The sequence below is a fragment of the Schistocerca piceifrons genome, chromosome 2, assembly GCF_021461385.2.
Source record: "Schistocerca piceifrons isolate TAMUIC-IGC-003096 chromosome 2, iqSchPice1.1, whole genome shotgun sequence".
NCBI classification, from domain to species: Eukaryota; Metazoa; Arthropoda; class Insecta; order Orthoptera; family Acrididae; genus Schistocerca; species Schistocerca piceifrons.
Genome location: NC_060139.1, coordinates 748537903 through 748555815, shown reverse-complemented (window position 1 = coordinate 748555815; position 17913 = coordinate 748537903). Strand labels below are relative to the sequence as shown.

Below are 17913 nucleotides of genomic sequence, written 5' to 3'. Positions count from 1 at the left end.
AGCTTGTCTTGTTACTTTGTGTTCTCTCCCGTGTGTACAACGGCCTGCCTGAGCAGACGGGCGAGCTGGGCCTGTCGATTGTTGGAGAGTAAAAGGGCTCGTACCAAGAGCGGCAGTTCATGTGCAATGAAAGGAAAGCTGTGTAATCCTGCTTTAGGTATACGCCTCCAATTATAACCATTATCTCTTGATGCATTTGTAGTTGCGTGAGTGGTGGCTTAATTTTAAAACCACGAGTTTGTTTAATGTTGTTTAATGGTCCTGTGTTGAACTATTGCAGGAGTTAACTCTAAAGTCATTTACTTGTCAGCTTGAATTTGTTTTAGAGAAACTTTGTCTTAGAATTTTATGCTCTCTGTTTTTTTTTAATCGTGAGCTCATTGGTAGATGCCGGCTTAGAGTAAGACCAAAGGTTATATTCTTGCCTAGTTATTTTTCTAGTTGAAGTACTGGGCTTATTGGATTCTGCTTGCTTTGGTAGTCGTTGTTTAAATATTACTGCTTGGTGAAATATATTTTAGTCTTTTATTATGTTAATAGCTTGCCTAAAAGTTTAACGCTAAATGAGCTGGTGTTTGTCCACCCTTGCTTAAGATCAAGTCTGGAAGCTCAATGATTCTGTATTTTTTTTAGTAAGTACCAAGGAATGAAACTTGCTCAGAGAGTTATACTGTAATAAAATCAATCATGTTTGAGAATTGTGGCCTAGTTCTTTCATTAACTGAACCTTTCCTGTGCTAGTGTAAAGTTCTGCTACAAAACCGAAGTCGACCATTTGCTTCTCTACCACAATCATTACATCCTCGTTCCTTTTCATATCGCTTCGCAACGTTACGTCCAGATATTTAAACGACTTGACTGTGTCAAACAGGACACTACTAATGTTGTTGTCCCTACTCATCCACATTAACTTACATTTTTCTACATTAAGTGCCAGCTGCCATTCATCACAGCAACTACAAATTTTGTCTAGGTCACCTTGTACTAACCTTATCTTGGACACATACCTGTACACCGCAGCATCGTCAGCGAACAACCGCAGATTAGTGCCCGCCTTGTCTGCCAGATCATTTATATACATAGAAAATAACAACGGTCCTATCACACTTCACTGGGGCACTCCTGATGTTACCCCTGTCTCCGATGAACGCTCGCCGTCGAGGACAACATACTCGGTCCTACTACTTAAGAAGTCTTCGAGACAGTCACATATCTGGAAACCTATTCCGTACGCGCGTACCTTCGTTAACATTCTGCAGTGCGGTACCTTGCCGAATGCTTTTCGGAAATCTAGAAATATGGAATCTGCATGTTGTCCTTCATCCACAGTTCGTAGTATACCAATGTAATAATAATACCACCCATCACCTTTTCATTCTCTTATCCATGAACCCCTCTACAGAACACTGGAACTAAAAGTCAAATCAGATGTCACCAAAGCTTTCAACCACTCTCTAACAGCTATTACATTCATATTAAACACTCTACAGCTCAAACCACCAACACCTCCTCCGCACACACACACACACACACACACACACACACACACACACACACACACTACAAAAAAAAACACAATCACACACACACAAACACACACACACACACACACACACACACACACACACACACTCTCTCTCTCTCTCTCTCTCTCTACTAAAAAATACACAATTTTCAGCTCTTTCTCTCTCTCTCTCTCTCTCTCTCTCTCTCTCTCTCTCTGTCGCACACACACACACACACACACACACACACACACACACACAGATATAAACATAATTAATGTTGTACGCATTGTTACCGCTGTCTGTATATGTGATGTCGCTGTCCTGATTTTTGTCACTGCAGGGGTAGCTACAAATACATGTCTATATAGTGACACATCACTCATCGTAAGTACAGTCTTATCTGGGGAAAGCTGTAATTCACGAAGCGCTGTGTAGTGAATTGGTTGTTGCGTGGTATCGCTGTGGGCAGCTGAAAATGTGGTCGATGTCCTCCGTTTCAGCACCCACATGCGGATTACAGTCAATCTGTTGTAGCCGGCGGGGGAGTAGTCAGAACCGTCCGTGGTTAAAGCGGAGGAGTAACGTGGTGAAGAGAAACCTTCTGTGGCACATACCAAGGGAGTACCATGGTCGTGCACGGATGCGTGGTAGTTTAGTGCATAACTTCCCCTATGTTGGTACGATAGGCGCCACTTATTGTTCCACAAAGGCCTGATATGCCGCCACACGCTTTGGAGAAGTTCTGTGTAAGGAACATTTTCAAAATACTGTACGTCTCTATCGCATGGTGGCTGGCGCTCTTAGTGAGAGCGTCAGTTATTTCATTGACCCTGGTATCATTGGGCCCCTTTACCCATAGCATGGTGATTTTCTTGTTACGGCGCTGTAGTTCTGCAATACAGGTTACAATCCGTTACACCAAGCAAGTGTTCGTATTGTTGACAACATGATTCCGTATGAACAGCAGGACTTATCTTAAGTCTGTCCGGCTAATGACCGTGTCTTTATCTAAGCCATCTGCTTTTTTAAGTACTATTCGTATTGCAGTGAGTCCACTGTAAGTATCGAGGCTTTCAGAGCGAATTGGAACTGACCAAGGTAGTGAATCTGTTCGTTATAATATGGGCTGGTAACGCCATCTGAAGTATGTCCTCCATCTGCGTAGAGACGCTACCCATGTTTCCATCCACTTAAAAAATTTTCGACAGTTGCATGCTCATATTAGTTCCATGTATCGTGTATCGGTGTGAATGTCTAACTCTGTTCTTTTATTCCTGTAATTTATGAACTGTAATAGTAGGGAGCTTACAAATGTTTATTCGAGATATTTTTTTATAATGGTATGTTTATGCGATAGCTAGTCAGAAATAAATTAATAAATAGATAAAATATGTATGTATAAGTTACAATCTGTACTTACATGTTGGCATTACTTCTCCACATAGTTGTCACCCAAATTAAAATATTTGTCGTACTGTGACATATCAGCTTCTTTATCCCTTCATCAAAAATGATACCCCCTGATGGTTGAGCCGGCTGAGCTCATCGTCAGAAGAGGTGAAAGTCGCTTGGTGCCAAGACCCGACTGTAGAGCGGATATTGAATAATAGCTCACCCAACAGGTCTGAGTTTTGCTTCATTCGATTCGCAGAATTTGGTCACGCATTGTCATGAAGGATAATGATTCGTTTGGTAACCATATCACACCAGTTTGTTCAGTTTGTTTAGGATTGATTCAGGAGATCGGTGAGAGCCTCATAACAAACCTGTGATGTCACAGCATTGTCTCTTGTTACTCCTATGAAACCCCTTGTCAAAATTTCTTTGCAATCTCAAAAAACAATAATTATCATTTTGCAGTTCGACAGCGTCCTCTTGAATTTTTTGGACTTATTGTTGGAGTAACACATGTCACAGTCCCGAGAGTGTCAAGAAATTCCTCCCCTTCTTCATGGCAGCATTGAAGGAATGTCGCCGGCCGCTGTGGTAGAGCGATTCTAGGCGCCTCAGTCCGGAACCGCGCTGCTGCTATGGTGGCAGGTTCGAATTCTGCCTCGGCCATGGTTGTGTGTGATGTCCTTAGGTTAATTAGGTTTAAGCAGCTCTAAGTCTACGGGACTGATGACTTCAGATGTTAAGTCCCATAGTGCTTAGAGCCATTTGAACCATTTTTGAAGGAATGTCAACGTCGGACCCATTCTCCCCATTTTGTGTATATCGGTTAGACATTTTGGTACCCACTGTGTGCAAAACTTATGATGACGTAATCTCTCTTTTCCAATGTTAAAGACAGTTGTCATTGAAATGTGAGGCACGTCTTCAGAAAGTTTGGAAACTGTGAACTGACGTCTCGTACGCAGAATTTCGTCAACATGTTGCACAAGTTCATCAGTCACATCTGGATGTCCTCCTTTCGTCGTGGACATCTCTGCGACTAACCTTGAATTTTCTGCACAATTCCCTCACAACACCGTTGCTCATAACCCCATCCACACGCACAAGACAAAATCTCAATGGATCTCTACAGCATTTCCTCTTCTTGCTTGAAGGGAGGAAGTGACAGACGTACTTCGCAACAGGTGGAAGACGCAAGAACACAGCCCATTACAACCGTTTGCTGCTTAGACACTGGCGAATGCAACAGAGAGCTGACTGATGCAACGTGAGGTTCAAAGCCTCCTTTTTAAAATACACAAGCGCCCGTGAAGCTAGGATACGGCAAAATAACGTCATCGGTAGACGTGCAGTCGGCAGGGCAAACGTAGGAAGAGCGGTAGCAGTGGGATGGGAACTGCGGACAAGTGCTGTGGGGGAAAAACCGAGTGTTGGAGGGGAAGTGCAGTTCTAAACTGAAGCCTACGCAAACGTTTTTTTGTAAATATTATGTGGAGGCCCTCCACGACAAAACTTGCATGGTGACCATCCAGAAGATCTACTGTCACCTCTGCTTTAGTTAAAATCTAAAAAGAAATCCGCTGAAAATGCAACAAAACAAGCGATTTATTTTCGCCTGACTTATTAACGATCTGTAACTTTCAGAGAAGCATCATGAGTGGCGAAATTTGAGTAAAACCTATATTTTTCTAGTTTGCTTCGTTTGCCAAGACACAGTACAGTTTACGCAATGTCACCTCACCACCATGTTATGCTGTCGCAACTGCAAGAAAATTCTGAAACAGTGGTTCATTAAATGAGGAACTGAGGACAAGGAAGATCAATAGGTTATGAAACAGCACGTCCTCGGTACATGAATAAACATGTGATGACTTCACTTAAGTAGTTCTAAAACCCACACTGCTTCCCGTTTGACCAGTTATCGACGGCCCCTCAAAATTACATTCTTTAATCGAAAATTTCTGTAGTCAGTGGAATAACGTCAGACAATGAAGGATCACATAATAACCTTAAGGCAAAATACTCTCCTCTTTGGGTGCAATCATTTGCCACAATCTCGTTTCGACATCGGAATGTTACGGAAATCTCATTCTGGCTTTATCACGATCGCAAATGAGAGCTATATAATATCAGTTTTCTCGAAATTGGTGACACATAGAGATCTCTACCCAAGTCTAAAAAAATCGATATGTTAGCTAAATTTCATACACAGCAAAATATTATGTAACATGCACCAAACACAAAATGATAGCGACCCCTATTTTTCATTGCAAACGTTTTAGAATTTCGCACAAAGTCTTACTTAAATGTAAAAATCACAATAATTACGGCCATTAACGAAATGAGCACTTCATCGTGAAACTGGCGTGTGAAGCTACAAGTAACGCAATAATGACATTTTTTACCTAATAGTTTGTGTAAAAAAAAGACTACGGGGCGTGCACCTTGATTCAGTCATCGCAGCAGGCCGAAAGCAGACAAATAATGTCGGCATCCCTTTCCAAACAAAATAATGTACTAGCCCACCACTTCGGACTAAAATCGGTTACTACGCACTCGCCACCGCGTCCTGCCCAGATTCTACAGGCATGTGTTTATTTTTAATAGATGTTGTTGTTGTTGTGGTCTTTAGTCCTGAAACTGGTTTGATGCAGCTCTCCATGCTACTCTACTCTGTGCAAGCTTCTTCATCTCCCAGTACCTACTGCAACCTACATCCTTCTGTATCTGTTTAGTGCATTCATCTCTTGGTCACCTTCTACGATTTTTACCCTCCACGCTGCCCTCTAATATTAAATTGGTGATCCCTTGATGTCTCAGAACATGTCCTACCAACCGATCCCTTCTTCTAGTCAAGTTGTGCCACAAACTTCTCTTCTCCCCAATTCTATTCCATACCTCCTCATTAGTTATGTGATCTACCCATCTGATCTTCAGCATTCTTCTGTAGCACCACATTTCAAAAGCTTCTATTCTCTTCTTGTCCAAACTATTTATCGTCCATGTTTCACTTCCATACATGGCTACACTCCATACAAATACTTTCAGAAACGACTTCCTGGCACTTAAATCTATACTCGATGTTAACAAATATCTCTTCTTCAGAAACGCTTTCCTTGCCATTGCCAGTCTACATTTTATATCCTCTCTACTTCGACCATCATCAGTTATTTTGCTCCCCAAATAGCAAAACTCCTTTACTACTTTAAGTGTATCTTTTCGTAATATAATTCCCTCAGCATCACCCGACCTAATTTGACTACAATCCATTATCCTTCGTTTTGCTTTTGTTGATGTTCATCTTATATTTTAATAGATAATCGGAATTAATTTATGAATAGCCCTCGCATTTACGGATCCTGTAGGTCGCATAACTTTCGAAGCCACTGGCATGCAGTTGCATTGCTCCTCTGAAGTGTCACGCCGCTCTTTTCGCCTTCTTCTGCCTCCCACACACACACGCACACACACTGGTACGCACCTTCAGGGCTGAGCGCGAGCATGCAGAAGGGCTCCCCGCGGACCACCACCTCTTGCATGACTATGCCGAAGCTGTACACGTCCCCCGGCTGGCTGCCCTGCTTGCGGAGCGCCGGGTTCCGCAGTAGCTCCGGGGCAGTCCACAGCAGGTCTGCAACAACACACAAACGGGCCGTCTGCACTTAAGAGGAGGCGTTGTGCTGGCCTGCAGAACAGCTGCTACAAACACTAAGGCTTGTTTCGACGAATGGAACGGAAACTGCGCACGGGCCAGATTTAGGCCTACGTGCTAGGAAGCCTACGACTGCCAACAGACAATTCACGGCTCGAGTGTTGGGCGTAGGTATGGACAAGACGGCAGTAGTATCTCCATAATGAAGGTCGCCAAATACACAAAGCCCTTTTGGTCAAATGTTTGAGCGGAGTAACAATGACGACTCCCTTGAAATTACACAACGGATATTTGTCTGAATTTTCACCAAGAGTGGAAAATGCACAAATCAGGTATCAAATTGACTAGTGCGAAGTCTAGTTTTCTAAAATAATTCTTGAGAGTAATCGAAGTAGATAAAGAAACGCAATTCGTGATTTGACGGAAAACTTAAACATTTCAAGAACAGCTGCTGCTACCCACGTAAACTAAATGTCAAAAAAATATCAAATCACAGCATAAATGGAAACTTCTCTCTTTTCTCTATATACTCTTAATAATAGTAGAGTGCCGATCAATATTTAGATATATTATATTTTATGCGCACTGAACAAAACTTGAAAATAAAGAAAAGAAATATTTTGCGAAATGATTTGCCTAAAAGTAAGAATGTACGTACTGCCGTACAGCTCATCATCCAGGATCTGAAATCTCTTCCTCCCTCGTCTCCCCTTTCATACTGTATGGCCCTCTCACACATGAAATGCATTCGCAGTTCCAAGTATGAACAACCGTCAGGTGTATAAGGGAATGACGACAACGAAAATTTGGTCTTTGTTGATACATTGGGGACGTGGGACAGCGGCTGGTCAAATATTTAACAAATAAATTGTGCAAACAGCCATGCAAATTGAGATGTTATTTTAGTTTTCTTTCGCTACCAGTTTCGTCAATTCAATTTGCCATCTTCAGGCCCCATAAGCACCTCTCAGCCGGCCGGGTTGGCCGAGTGGTTCTAGGCGCTACAGTCTGGAACCGCGCGACCGCTACGGTCGCAGGTTCGAATCCTCCCTCGGGCATGGATGGATGTGTGTGATGTCCTTAGGTTAGTTAGGTTTAAGAAGTTCTAAGTTCTAGGGGACTAATGACCTCAGCAGTTAAGTCCCATAGTGCTCAGAGCCATTTGAACCATTTTGCACCTCTCAAAAATTATCAATACTGGCATATATGGCCCGGTATGCCAATATCGATAATTTTTGAAAGGTGCTAATGGGGCCTGAAGGTGGCATATCGAATTTGCGAAATTTGTTTTTGTTTGTTCTGTTTTAGGGCGTAAAAACAACTAGGGTCCACGCATCCATATTAGAACCGTAGAAAACGAACACGAAAAAGGAGTTAAAAAAAACCAAATCGACTGAAGGAAACTGGGAGCGAAAATAAAATGAGCTAACTTCTCGATTTGCACAGCCGTTTGGCGTATTACCTTGTTAAATAAACGAAAATCTGTGTCGGGCTGGGACTCGAACCCAGATTGGCCGTTTTACGCCAATGGTCGCCTTAATCCTGTGGCTATGTTTGCACGATTCACAGCCAAACACAAACTTCCATATGTCGTCGCTCCTGCGTCACAAACTGTACTCGTTCAAACGTTATGTAATTTCCGTACAGAGGAGAACATTTTAATTGAAAGTCACTGCCTGGTATCGGCGGATAAATACGATATTGCAGTGCCTGTGTTGTTAATAAGAAGGATGTGAAGTTCGTTCGGACATGCATGCATGTCTATGAGTGGTTATTGAAGGCTGACGTCGCACATAGCAGCAAAGCTGCAGTATTTTCGTAATTGGTATCTGCGAAGAAGTGGCCCTACATGTCAAATGGTTCAAATGGCTCTGAGCACTATGGGACTTAACTACTGTGGTCATCAGTCCCCTAGAACTTAGAACTACTTAAACCTAACTAACCTAAGGACATCACACACATCCATGCCCGAGGCAGGATTCGAACCTGCGACCGTAGCAGTCGCGCGGTTCCGGACTGCGCGCCTAGAACCGCTAGATCACCGCGGCCGGCGCCCTACATGTCATTGCTAATCATTTCTTAACCATTGGGCTACGTAAGCTTGACTTAAAAGTTTCATGGTCAAAGATGTTTCCACCTACGATTTCCGCGCACTATGTAACACGGTCTTCTGGGATGCTGTATTAAAATGATGCTGTCTCTCAGCGTTCCAAAGAGCTGATGATATATTCATTCTTTCTCAGGAAGCAGATAATTACGGTTTCAACTGAGAACAGTTATTAGGGAATCACAAACTATACGGAATATCACCGAAGTTATTGCTCTTATTAAGCATTTCGAATGCACTCATTTTTATCAACACAGCACATGCCAACACACGTCAGAGACTGAGACTTTACGACGATCACAAAATGACGCGGATAATTATACCTAACATATGATAGCTACCAATTCCGACCTACGCCGGCTCACGTACAGGCTGAACTTAACAGACTGCCGTGCCAAGCACTTCTACCAAGTAGCAACAATTACTGCTGCAGAATACATTGTCAGCGCTCGAATGCTGGAATCAGCTAAACCAGAGAGCAGTAGCTGCAGTAAAATACTATACAATGTCCAGACACTTAAATGTCATAACCCGTCAAAAGCCTGAATAACCATCTTTTGCACCGTAGGCAGCTGCGACGCTTGCAGGGAGAGAGTGAACGAGGTTCTGGAAGGTATTTGGGACCATGCTAACAACAGTGCTGTGGTCAGCTGCGACAGGTTTCATTTTTGAAGATCCATGGCGGGACCAGCCCTATCGAGATGGTTCCGCAGACTCTGGACTGGGTTTAAAAAATGGTTCAAATGGCTCTGAGCACTATGGGTCTCAACTGCTGTGTCCCCTAGAACTTAGAACTACTTAAACCTAACTAACCTAAGGACATCACACACATCCATGCCCGAGGCAGGATTCGAACCTGCGACCGTAGGGGTGGTGCGGTTCCAGACTGTAGCGTCTTTAACCGCTCGGCCACTCTGGCCGGCTGGACTGGGTTTAAATCCGGGGAGTGTGGTACCGAGGGGAGTACAGTAAACTCAGCCTCGTGCTCTTCGAACGACACACGTACGTTGCGAGCTGTATGAAACATTGCATTGCTCTGCCTTTAGATGTCATCGTGCTGAGCAAAAACAAACTACGTATAGGGGTGGGCACTGTCGCCAAGCATAGATGAACACCTGTGCCGGTCCATTATGCCTTCCTGAATAACGAGATCACGCAGTAACATTCTCCAGAACGTAACGATCCCTCTTCCGACATGGACCCTTTACTTTCAGACTTTTCACGCAGTAAATGTCAATGGCCATCTGTCCAATGGAGCACAGAACATGTTTCGTCGGAAATGGGTACCTGTCGTTGTGTCCAGTTGTGGTACTGGCGTGCAAATTCCGGTCTTCGTTGTCAGTGAGCAGCAGTCAACTTGAGTGCATGGATAACGCGCCTGCAGTGGAGGCCCATTCCTAGCAACGTTCGCTGAACGGTCGTTGAGGACACACTGTTGGTAGCCCCTAGGTTCAGATGGGCGGTCAGTTGCTCAGTAGCTAGACATCTCTCCGACCGTCGTTCACTCCTGTTATCACAGGCCCGTGGTGCACCAATGTTGCCTCAGGGCCAGTTTTAGCTAGCGCTATTTTGCCATGCACAGTATACTTTACCCACAGCGGCACCCGAACGGTGTAGAAACTTAGCCGTTTCGGAACTCCTTCACCCTTGGCCCGAAAGCCAATGATCATGCCATTTTGTATGTCAGATAAATCGCTCCGTTTCCCCGTTACAACTATCTCCACGTCTCCCTCCTCCCTCCTCCATTATGCTTTATATACCTTACACTGCCAGTGCTACCACCTGCATCCGTGAGTGATTATTGCACTTTGATATCGAACACAGGTAGTGGTCACATTAGTGTGACTAGACCGTGTATAATGTGCGATGAAGCAAAGCCATACGTCTGCGACCAATGTCACAAAATGCATGTTGACGAGGCAGTATATAAGATCCTTACAACCACTAAAAAAAACTAAACTCCTCCCCAATAGGCCATGAAGGCCCAACGGTACCGACCGGCCGCAGTGTCATCCTCAGCCCATAGGCGTCACTGGATTCGGATCTGGAGGGGCATGTGGTCAGCACACCGCTCTCCCGGCTATAAGTCAGTTTACGAGACCGGAGCCGCTACTTCTCAATCGAGTAGCTCCTTAGTTTGTCTCACAAGGGCTGAGTGCACACCGCTTACCAACAGTGCTCGGCAGACCGGATGGTCACCCATGCAAGTGCTAGCCCAGCCCGACAGCGCTTAACTTCGGTGATTTGACGGGAGCCGGTGTTACCACTGCGACAATGCCGTTGGCCCTCACAACCACTGCAATGCATTTAATTCATTTCAAAAATACTTTTAGCGTCATTTGGGCAATCCGCGGCCACAAAATTAGCACTGTACGCGAGTGGACTGCCTATGTGTTCATATAAGGTAGAAGAATATTACTGCACACCGGATGATAATATTACTGCGTTGTGATGGCTATACCAGGTTCCCAGTCCGTACGTTGCAAAATTGCACGAAATGAGACGTACTCTGTCGGAAATAATTAACAACGTGAGCACCATTAGTCGCCCATACGGAAGATAATTTCAGTCGATAGGCTTGTCTATTGTCCTCGATTCCTGATTATTAGCGCTTTATCCCGGCCTGTTGCTTTAATTTACCTCGCACCGCGTAACGGCTGTTTGAGGACAACACTCTGTGGCTTGTTTGTGGCGTATCAGACATGTCAGTCACACGTGTCGATCACGTGCTAAGCGCCGATGACGGCCGGGTATAATATATTATTATTTGTCCCTATAATTAGGCCTGAATATTCCAGGCACGAGAAGTAGTTTGATTCCAGCGACCGAACATTTAACGTCTGAATGAGTTTGGCAAAGAGCTATCAGCTATTGGCGAATTCGGAGTGATAAAACACGTGATTGCGACGCAGTGTTATACAGAACGCGTTGTGGATTTCACTTCTACATTCGAGAACGAGCTTCACCTGTCGGATGGATGTGGACTCAAAGCAATTGCGTTACTTTTCCGCTATCATACCAGACAGCACGAAGCAAAAGTGAGGAAACATTATGCTAGGTTTGAATCCAGTCCCGGATATGGGTATGAGTTTTAAATGCATTGATCCTGGATTAATATTCTCTAGGAAACGGAAATGAGTTTTAAAAATTAAATAGAAAGTGCGATAAGCGCATAATTTCCATAAGCTAATATTGTATTTTAAGAGTATATCCAAATATGTCTTGTCAGAATTTAATCTTTACAATTTTTACCACGTTATTGACCGACTTAGATGTTGCGAATTGTACACTACTGGCCAGTTGCGAATTGTACACTACTGGCCGTTAAAATTGCTACACCAAGAAGAAATGCAGATGATTCATTGGACAAATATATTATACTAGAACTGACATGTGATTACATTTTCACGCAATTTGGGTGCATAGATCCTGAGAAATCAGTACCCAGAACAACCACCTCTGGCCGTAATAACGGCCTTGATGCGCCTGGGCATTGAGTCAAACAGAGCTTGGATGGCGTGTACAGGTATAGCTGCCCATGCAGCTTCAACGCGATGCCAGAGTTCATCAAGGGTAATGACTGGCGTATTGGGACGAGCCAGTTGCTCGGCCACCATTGACCAGACGTTTTCAGTTGGTGAGAGATCTGGAGAATGTGCTGGCCAGGGGAGCAGTCGAACACTTTCTGTATCCAGTAAGGCCCGTACAGGACCTGCAACATGTGGTCGTCCATTATCCTGCTGGAATGTAGGGTTTCGCAGGGATCGAATGAAAGGTAGAGCCACGGGTCGTAACACGTCTAATATGTAACGTACACCGTTCAAAGTGCCATCAATGCGAACAAGAGGTGACCGAGACGTGTAACCAATGGCACACCATACCATCACGCCGGGTGATACGCCAGTATGGCGATGACGTATACACGCTTCTAATGTGCGTTCACCGCGATGTCGCCAAACACGGATGCGACCATCATGATGCTGTAAACAGAACCTGGATTCATCCGAAAAAATGACGCTTTGCCATTCGTGCACCCAGGTTCGCCGTTGAGTACACCATCGCAGGCGCTCCTTTCTGTGATGCAGCGTCAAGGGTTGTCTTCAAAACGTCCCCATCTGTTGACTCAGGGATCGAGACGTGGCTGCACAATCCGTTACAGCCATGCGAATAAGATGCCTGTCATCTCGACTGCTAGTGATACGAGGCCATTCGGATCCTGCACGGCGTTCCGTATTACCCTCCTGAACCCACCCATTCCATATTCTGCTAACAGTCATTGGATCTCGATCAACGCGAGCAGCAATGTCGCGATACGATAAACCGCAATAGTGATAGGCTGCAATCCGACCTTTATCGAAGTCGGAAACGTGATGGTACGCATTTACCCTCCTTACACGAGGCATCACAACAACGTTTCACCAGGCAACTCTTGTCAATTGCTGTTTGTGTATGAGAAATCGGTTGGACACTTTCCCTATGTCAGCACGTTGTAGATGTCGCGACCGGCGCGAACCTTGTGTGAATGCTCTGAAAAGCTTATCATTTGCATATGACAGCATCTTCTTTCTGTCGGTTAAATTTCGCGTGTGTAGAACGTCATCTTCGTGGTGTAGCAATTTTAATGGCCAGTAGTGTAGTATCAAATGTGTCTGTCTAACCACATCTACGAATGGAAAGATTGTAGAAGATGTTACAAATAAGACTGGAGGAGGGAAAAGTATAAATAGAAAGCTAAACTGAATCATTTGGAGTGATAAGATTGCAAACAAAACAAAAAATATAATGCACTGTCTGATCAAAAGTATGCAGACACCTAAATGTACTGCGAAACTGACCACCATATGCCATGAGAGACAAAGCCGGCAGTATGAAATGAGGCGGAAAATATTGTGTTCTCAGTAGAGATGCAGTAATAGTAATGGGTCGGACAGGTGAGCTGGCCGGCCGGTGTGGCCGCGCGGTTCTAGGCGCTTCGGTCCGGCCGCGGTGGTCTCGCGGTTCTAGGCGCGCAGTCCGGAACCGCGCGACTGCTACGGTCGCAGGTTCGAATCCTGCCTCGGGCATGGATGTGTGTGATGTCCTTACGTTAGTTAGGTTTAAGTAGTTCTAAGTTCTAGGGGACTGATGACGACAGCTGTTAAGTCCCATAGTGCTCAGAGCCATTTGAACCATTTTTTTTCTAGGCGCTTCAGTTTGGAACCGCGCTATCGCTTTGGTCGCAGGTTCGAATCCTGCCTCGGGCATGGGTGTGTGTGATGTCCTTAGGTTAGTTAGGTTTAAGTAGTTCTAAGTTCTAGGGGACTGATGACCTCAGATGTTACCTCCCTTAGCGCTCAGAACCATTTGAACGATTTTTTCAGGTGAGCTCAGTGACTTCCAGTGTAGAGCAGTCACTGCATTCACCTGGGTAACAAATCCATGAAAGCTGCCCAAGTCGGCTGTTCGGTATGAGATGTTACTGTGGAGTGGAAATGCGAAGGATCAGCCACAGTTAAACCGGCCGGCCGCGGTGCCCGTGCGGTTCTAGGCGCTCAGTCCGGAACCGCGCGACTACTACGGTCGCAGGTTCGAATCCTGCCTCTGGCATGGACGTGTGTGATGTCCTTAGATTAGTTAGGTTTAAGTAGTTCAAAGTTCTAGGGGACTTATGATCTCAGATGTTAAGTCCCATAGTGCTCAGAGCCATTTGAACCATTTTGAACAGCTAAACCAACACCTGGCAGACCGCATATACTGTTGAACAGGGGCCCTCGAGCATTGCGGAGAGTAGTTGTAAAAGCTCACATGGAATCACTCGTGATTTCCAAAGTGCTAGCAGAAAGCTAGCACTATGACTGTGCATATGGAGATTAAAAGAGTGGGGTACAATGGTCTAACTTCCTCATAAGCCACACATCTCTGTAGTCAATGCTAAGCGTCGTTTGAAGTCGTGTAGAGAACGACGCCTCTGTGCAGTGGATGACTGGAAGCGAGTGATATGGAGTGATGAATCACGCTACACCCTGTAGCAATCCGATGGAATGGCTTGAAGTTCGTGAGTCTGGAGACCGTGTGTATCGCTAACAGTGAGGCGGTATTGTTACGATATGGGGTGTTTTCTCGTTGTTATGTGTTGTACCCCTAATCCGCTGTAGCGGCACCACCGTGTAGGATAGGGAAAGTTAGTTTTGTGTGATATTTGGAGCACGAGTTACAGCCAGGTGCAGGCTGGATTGAAGTAAGTTACACATACCAGCAGTTGCGAAGGCAAATAGAGGCCACAGCGGCATAGAACTGCTGGAGAGGGCGCACACAGCAGTTTCCATGGCGCAAGTCAGAGGCAAGAGAGGGCCACTGGCCAACCAAAGTGTTATGCACACATGACGCAAAGCGATGCATTAGCAAATCAGAGGTGCACAGCCGAGTATAAATAGGTGTCGTTTTCTAACGAGAGTCATTCAAGTGTGGCAGCTCTCCTGGACAGCAGGGCGTGTCACACCATCGGACTACACGCAGCAACAGATGTGGCGACAGCACCCAGTCTACGGTGGGTTGTTGGTTCGACCCTCTGAGGCCGACGCGGGGTCCACAGCCAGCCAGGGCTGGCCACTCTTCGGCTCGCTACTGCAGGCAGTCGCCGGATAGTGGGCGCTTGTTGGTCGCTGCTTTCTCAGCCACACCAGCGAGGAGAAGGATGTAGCTGGCCGCCTGCAGCTCACACTGAGTGGCGCTGAGTCGGCAGGGGCGCAGACTGCTGAGTCAACTGTGGCATCTTGACAACGACGCAACTCCACTGGTGTACAAGGCCGGCTCGACACAGCCTATTGCACTGGGTCACTGGGGTGGTGGCCTCAGCATTGCTGGGCCCTGTGACATGGACCGAGGTGAACGGAGCATTGTAATGGAAACAAATAAATCATTTCGAAAGTTCTCGCCGAGATTTAATATGGCACATCCTGGCAGCATCCACTACGTTTGGTGTCTTCACGCCACATTTGGCATCTGATACCACAACACTGCTAAAGAAAACATTAAATGTGGAAGGATATGAACACAGCTTACAGATCTGCGTAATGCATTCAGTAGAGGAACAGTTCGAGGATAATGAATGTTGGTATCAGCATGACAATGTTCCCAGACACAAAGCAACATCAGTGAGGCAATGGTTTGTGGAAATAACGTTTCTCAAATAGAGTAGCCTGCCCAGACTCCCGTCCTGAACCCAGTGGGACACCCTTGGGATGAGTTAGAAATAGAATTGGCTCCAGACCCCCCCGACATCCAACATAACTACCTTCTGTGGTTTCAGTTCTTGAGGAAAAATGGGCTGCTATTCCTGCACAGAAATTGAAATATCTGATTGAAACTGTCCCAGCAAAGCTCAAGCCGTTGTAAAGATTAAGGATGAACAAACCGCATATTAACGTCCACTAATAGGTGTGAGCATACTTTTGATCAGATACTGTATGGGTCAGGGCAGTTTCTGAAATAAAAATATAGGAAAAGATCAACTGTTATCCATAGCACTCGATTACTGGAGACTAAGTGCTGTAGTCTCAAGATTAGACCAGATCCAAAGTGAAGAAATTAGAAAAATGACGGAAGTGGAAGAGAGCATAATGGAAGCTATTGAGGACAAGGTTACTATAGTATGGTCATTTAGAACAAACTGCTGGTAATAGATGGCCAACGAAAGTATTGCAATGGATCTCAAGACGGATAAAGGAAACGTAGTATAGAAAATGGCATACGGTTGTCATTGAAGCTATGGTCTCCAGGAGTCTACAAGAGAGGGGCTGGGTAGATCCTGAACTGTGGTGGTTAAGAAGCGAAAATGATATTAGCTGTGAATTCATATATTGGCCTAATAACCAAAAACGATATTTATAATACCCAACGAGACAGTTTATTTAAAAATTTTGAACTACTCTGATCCACTAGAACAGTATGGCCTAACTAATAGCCGGTATGTCCACTTCAGCCACGGATAACAGCAGCAACGAATTGTGGCTTGGAAGCAATGAGGACTTCGTAGGTCGCTGGAGGGAGTTGGCACCACATCTGCACACACATGTCACCTGAATCCCGTAAATTCCGGGAAGGGGGGCAATGAGCTCTGACGCCACGTTCAGTCACATCCCACATGTGTTCAGTTACAGTGAGTTGAGGGGCCAGCACATCAACTGGAACTCGCTACTGTGTTCCTTCTCTCAATGGAGAGAAGTCTTCCGAAGTAAGAGTGATTTCAGGTGTGCCGCAGGGGAGTGTCGTAGGACCGTTGCTATTCACAATATACATAAATGACCTTGTGGATGACATCGGAAGTTCACTGAGGCTTTTTGGAGATGATGCTGTGGTACATCGAGAGGTTGTAACAATGGAAAATTGTACTGAAATGCAGGAGGATCTGCAGCGAATCGAAGCATGGTGCAGGTAATGGCAATTGAATCTCAATGTAGACAAGTGTAATGTGCTGCGAATACATAGAAAGATAGATCCCTTATCATTTAGCTACAAAATAGCAGGTCAGCAACTGGAAGCAGTTAATTCCATGGATTATCTGGGAGTACGCATTAGGAGTGATTTAAAATGGAATGATCATATAAAGTTGATCGTCGGTAAAGCAGATGCCAGACTGAGATTCATTGGAAGAATCCTAAGGAAATGCAATCCGAAAACAAAGGAAGTAGGTTACAGTAAGCTTGTTCGCCCACTGCTTGAATACTGCTCAGCAGTGTGAGATCCGTACCAGATAGGGTTGATAGGAGAGACAGAGAAGATCCAACGGAGAGCAGCGCGCTTCGTTACAGGATCATTTAGTAATCGCGAAAGCGTTACGGAGATGATAGATAAACTCCAGTGGAAGACTCTGCAGGAGAGACGCTCAGTTTTGTTAAAGTTTAGAGAACATACCTTCACCGAAGAGACAAGCAGTATATTGCTCCCTCCTTCGTATATCTCGCGAAGAGACCCTGAGGATAAAATCAGAGAGATTAGAGTCCACACAGAAGCATACCGACAATCCATCTTTCCACGAACAATACGAGACTGGAATAGAAGGGAGAACCGATAGAGGTACTCAAGGTAACCTCCGCCACACACCGTCAGGTGGCTTGCGAAGTATGGATGTAGATGTAGATGTAGATTCCATCACACTCCTGGCCTTGTGACACGGCGCATTATGTTGTTGAAAACTTCCACTGTCGTCGGGAAACGTGATCGTCATAAAGAGTTGTACGTGGTCTAAAACCAATGGACGATACTCCTTGGCC

General features: G+C 45.1%; 1 protein-coding gene across 1 annotated transcript in view; it reads right to left on the bottom strand.

The window, feature by feature from the left end:
- Nucleotides 1-17913, bottom strand: part of LOC124775818 (retinal guanylyl cyclase 2-like) — a 295210-nt gene that overhangs the window by 28189 nt on the left and 249108 nt on the right. The window contains exon 7 of the mRNA XM_047250651.1: nucleotides 6385-6534. Within this exon, the coding sequence (XP_047106607.1) occupies nucleotides 6385-6534 (150 nt within the window). The remainder of the gene's footprint in view (nucleotides 1-6384; nucleotides 6535-17913) is intronic.